At 66.6% G+C, this 5,159-nt stretch overlaps 1 protein-coding gene across 1 annotated transcript in view; it reads left to right on the top strand.

Annotated features, from left to right (window-relative positions):
• Positions 1-5,159, top strand: part of ANKRD11 (ankyrin repeat domain 11) — a 31,329-nt gene that overhangs the window by 17,883 nt on the left and 8,287 nt on the right. The window contains exon 7 of the mRNA XM_007468445.1: positions 204-5,157. Coding sequence (XP_007468507.1) covers positions 204-5,157 — 4,954 coding nt within the window. The remainder of the gene's footprint in view (positions 1-203; positions 5,158-5,159) is intronic.

Genomic DNA, 5,159 nt, shown 5'->3' with positions numbered 1-5,159 from the left:
CCCCGAGCCGGGATGGGGGGGCTTCCGTGCAGGGCCTCCAGCTCTGTGTCTGTGCAGACCTCTCCGTAGCCCCTCTTCCCAGGGCCGGCCTCAACCTGAACTAAGCCAGGTGACGCGCTTGTTGGGCGGGCGCCGTCCCCTCCCCAGGCGCCCGCGGCCCCCTGCCTGAAGCACCTCTGACCTCCTCCCCCCTGTCCCCGCAGAGAGCTCCGAGGAGGAGGAGGAGGACGACGCCCCATCGTTCGCACCTTCCAGCTCAGTCGACGGCAATAACACGGACTCCGAGTTTGAGAAAGGTCTGAAGCACAAGACCAAGAATCCGGAGCCCCAGAAAACTGTGACCCCCGTCAAGGATGAGTATGAGTTTGACGAGGACGACGAGCAGGACAGAATCCCTCCCGTGGACGACAAACACTTGCTGAAAAAGGATTACAGGAAGGAAACTAAGTCAAATAGTTTTATTTCTATACCCAAAATGGAAGTGAAAAGTTACACTAAAAACAGCACGATTGCACCAAAGAAGGCGTCTCACCGCATCTTGTCGGACACGTCAGACGAGGAGGACGTCGGTGTCGCCGTGGGGACCGGGGAGAAGCTGAGACTCTCAGCTCACACGATGCTGCCTGGTAACAAGACACGGGAGCCTTCCAACTGCAAGCAGCAGCAGGAGAAAAATAAAGTGAAAAAGAAGCGAAAGAAAGAAATCAAGGGCAAGGAAGTGCGGTTTGGGAAGAGGAGCGACAAGTTCTGCTCCTCCGAGTCCGAGAGCGAGTCTTCGGAGAGCGGCGAGGACGGCGGGGGCTCGGCGGGGAGCCCCGGCTGCCTCAAGGAGTCCCCGCTGGTGCTGAAGGACCCTGCCCTGTTCAGCTCCCTGTCCGCCTCCTCCACCTCGTCCCACGGCAGCTCCGCCCCCCAGAAGCATAACCCCAGCCACGCGGACCCGCACGCCAAGCACTGGCGGACAGACAACTGGAAAACCATTTCCTCTCCAGCCTGGTCCGAGGTCAGCTCCTTATCAGACTCCACGAGGACGAGACTGAGCAGCGAGTCTGATGGCTCCTCCGAGGGCTCCAGCGTGGAGTCGCTGAAGCCGGTCAGGAAGAGGCAGGAGCACAGGAAGAGGGCCGGCCTGCAGGGCGCGCTGCCCGAGCGGAAGAACTCCTTCCACCCTGGCGGGGACGGCGCCATCCCCAAGCTGGACAAGGAGGGCAAAGTCGTCAAGAAACACAAGACGAAGCATAAACACAAAAGCAAGGAGAAGGGGCTGTGCTCCGTCAGCCAGGAGCTGAAGCTGAGGGGCTTCACCTGCGAGTACGAGGATGGCAAGCAGAGGGCGGACAAGGCGGCCCTCCTGGATGGCGCGCCGGCGGAGGGCAAGCTCAGAGGCCCGAAGCACGAGAGGGACCCCTGTAAGAAGGAGGAGCAGCCCAGCAGAGTGCAGTCGGAGGAGAGGGAGTGGCTCTTCAAGGGCGAGACGGCCCAGGTCTCCCGAGAGGAGAAGCCGCTCAAGAGAATCAGGGAGCTGAGCAAGGACGGGGGCAGGGCCTTCCGGGAGAGGGAGCGGTGCGGCAAGGCCGACAGGGAGGGGCCGCTGAAGGAGAAGTCTCCGAGGGAGGAGAAGCTGAGGCTCTGCCAGGACGAGAGAAGGAAGAAGCCCAGGGACAGGCCCTCGAAGTTCGAGAGAAAGAGTGACTTTAAAGAGGAAAAAGTTCCTAGAGAGAGGGAGAAGCCCGATAAACTCAGAAGGGTGTATAGGGAGGGGTCTGCTTTGGACGGCTACTGTGACGAAGGTCAGTTCCTGGACGACGACGACGACACCAAGTTTAGCCTTTCCGACGACCAGGAGCGGTGGTTCTCTGACTTGTCAGATTCGTCCTTCGATCTCAAAGGGGAGGACAGCTGGGACTCTGCCGTGACAGACTACAGGGACATGAGGGGCGAGTCTGTGGCCAGGCTGATCCTGGGGACGGTGAGGGAGGACGGCAGGGAGAAGAGGCGGGGGAACAAGGCCCGGGAGAGGCGCACGGACAGGGCCGCCTTCTCCCGCAAGAAGGGCAGGGGCTGCCCGGAGCGGGGCCGAGAGCACGCCGCCGACAGGCGCAGCGCCGCGCCCGGCCGCCTCTGCGAGAAGGACAGGAGGCGGCGGGGGTGTGCGGAGGGCGGCCGGGACCGGAAGGAGCCCCCCGAGGCCGCCAGGGAGCGGAGGGATGGCCGTGCGAAGCCCGAGGAGGCGCACGGGGCGGACCTGAAGGAGGGCGGCGGCGAGGGCGTCTTCAAGGACCGGCCCGACTGCGACCTCGGCAAGAGCCCGGAGCCCTGGGAGCGGCACCAGCCGGCGAGAGAGAAGGAGAGGAAGGGGAGGCCAAAGCCGGAGCGGCACAGAGAGAAGCCCGGGGGCGGGGGCAGGGGCGAGAGGCCGAGCCTTGAGCGGCGCCAGAAGGACAAAGAGTTCGAGAAGTGCCCTAGAGAGAAAAAGGACGCCAAGGAGAGGCACAAGGATGTGCACAGCAGGGACAGAGAGAGAAAAGCGCCTCTCGACCACGGTGCAGACAAACGGGAGAAGGCTTTCCCCGGGACTCCCTCCGAGGACGTCTCTGAGAAAAAAGATGAGAAGAGGGGTAAAGAGAAAAGCTGGTACATTGCAGATATCTTCACTGATGAAAGCGAAGATGAAAAAGATGATGGCGCGGCGAGCGGGTCCAAAGCCGGGGAGGCCGGCGAGGGGCGGGGCGACGGCCCCCCCGAGAGGGAGGACGGGCGGGAGCCGCACCCCACCGACAGGCACCGGAAGCGCTCGGCCGATAGGCAGCCTGCGGAGAAGCAGAAAGACAAGGAAACCAGAGAGAAGAGGAAGGAGAAGGGCGCCGCGGACGGGGGGAGGGGCAAGCGCGCGCGCGCCCCGCCGCGGCACAGAGCGCGGAGGGACGGGGAGCCCGCGGAAAGGCACAAGGACAGGAGGGACCGAGCGTCGGCGGACTCCGCCCCGGACAAGAGGAACAAGCAGAGGCTGCCCGAGAAGGGGGAGAAGAGGCCCCCCGCGGAGGACAAGGCCCGCAGCGGGCACCGCGAGGGGCCGAAGGCGGGCAAGGGCGCCGACGCCGAGAAGAGCCTGCTGGAGCGGCTGGGGGCGGCGGCGCTGCAGGACCTGCGCGAGGACTCCAACGACAAGGCGAGCGACGCGTCTTCAGACGGCTTCCCCGACCGCGGCCGTGACCCGGGCCTCGGCGCCCTCCTGGAGGCGCCCTTCCCGGAGCCCCCGGAGGAGCGGGCGCGGGAGCGGGAGCGGGAGCGGGAGCGGCACCGGCACGCCTCGTCCTCCTCCAAGAAGAGCCACGACCGAGAGCGGCTCAGGAAGGACAAGCCCGAGAAGAAGGAGAAGGGCGACGAGCGCAAGGACGCGGGCGGCCAGTACGGGAAGGAGGGCCCCGAGGCCGGCGCCTGCGGCCCGCCCTGCGGCCCCGAGGCCGACGCGGAGGGCGAGCCGGAGAAGGCCGCCGAGCCGCTCGCTACCGAAAAGAAGGAGAAAAGCGACCCTGACAGAGAGCCTCCCAGGAAGCCGGAGAAGGAGCTGAGGCCCTACGGCTCTAGCACCGCGAGCCTCCTGAAGGAGAAGCGGCGGCGCGAGCGGCACCGGGAGCGGTGGCGGGACGAGAAGGAGCGGCACCGGGAGCGGCACGGCGACGGGCCCCCGCGGCACCACCGGGAGGAGCTCAAGCCCGCGGCCAGGGACAGGGACAACCCTCCCGGCCCCTCCCGAGACAAGCCCAGGGACGAGGGCGGGAAGCTTGGCGAGGCCAGGCTGAAGGAGAGGGCCAAGGAGAATCTGGAGAAGGAAAGGGGCGACCCCGTGAAGCTCAGCAATGGGAACGACAAGCTCCTCGCGGCCAGAGACCCGGGTAAGAAAGACGTGCGGCCCCGGGAGAAGCTCCTGGGCGACGGGGACCTGATGATGACGAGCTTCGAGCGCATGCTCTCCCAGAAAGACCTGGAGATCGAGGAGCGCCACAAGCGGCACAAGGAGAGGATGAAGCAGATGGAGAAACTGCGCCACCGGTCCGGTGACCCCAAGCCCAAGGACAAGGCCAGGCCCGCCGAGGACGGGCGGAAGAAGGGCCCGGACGGCCCGCCGAAGAGGCCGCTGGGGCCGGACCCTGCCCCGAAGGACAGGAAGCTGAAGGAGCCAGCTCCTGCCGCCCCTGCTGCCGAGAGCAAGCCCCACCCGGGACCCGCGGCGGACCCCCGAGACTGGCTGGCAGGCCCCCACATGAAAGAGGTCTTGCCCGCTTCCCCCAGGCCGGACCACGGCCGGCCCACCGGGGTCCCCACCCCCGCCTCGGTGGTGTCCTGCCCCAGCTACGAGGAGGCCATGCACACGCCCCGGACCCCGTCCTGCAGCGCCGACGACTACCCCGACCTCATGTTCGACTGCACAGACCCCCAGCCCGTGTCCAGCACGTCCGCCGGCGCCTGCTCGCCCTCCTTCTTTGACAGGTTCTCCGTGGCCGCCAGCGGGACCTCAGAAACGCCGGGCCAGACACCTACGAGGCCGCTGTGCGCGAACCTTTACCGCTCGGTGTCCGTGGACATCAGGAGGACCCCTGAGGAAGAGTTCGGACTCGGGGACAGGCTGTTCAGACAGCAGAGCGTCCCTGCGGCGCCCAGCTACAGCTCGCCGGGGCAGCACCCGGAGGACAAGGCCCCGGGGCCCCCAGCACCCACCGAGAAGTTCGCCTGCCTGTCTCCGGGGTATTACTCCCCGGACTATGGCATCCCCTCCCCCAAAGCGGACGCCTTGCACTGCCCGCCTGCGGCCGCAGCCAACATCACCCCCTCCCCAGAGGGCGCCTTCTCTGGCTTACCGACAAAGTCCCCGCCTTCACACAGAGACGAGCTCTTGGCCCCGTCCATGGAGGGGGCCCTTCCCCCTGACCTTGGCATTCCCCTGGATGCCACGGAGGACCAGCAGGCCACCGCGGCCATCATCCCCCCGGAGCCCAGCTTCCTGGAGCCCCTGGACGAGGGCCCTTTCAGCACCGTCATCACAGAGGAGCCGGTCGAGTGGGCGCACCCCGCCACCGTGGAGCAGGGCCTCCCCTCTGGCCTCATCGGGGGCACCCCCGAAAACCCCGCCAGCTGGCCCGTGGGGTCGGACCTCCTGC

The sequence above is a fragment of the Lipotes vexillifer genome, unplaced genomic scaffold (genome assembly GCF_000442215.2).
Source record: "Lipotes vexillifer unplaced genomic scaffold, Lipotes_vexillifer_v1.1 scaffold23, whole genome shotgun sequence".
NCBI classification, from domain to species: Eukaryota; Metazoa; Chordata; class Mammalia; order Artiodactyla; family Lipotidae; genus Lipotes; species Lipotes vexillifer.
The sequence above is the reverse complement of the archived record's forward strand: the minus strand, read 5'-3'. Positions and strand labels throughout refer to the sequence as shown.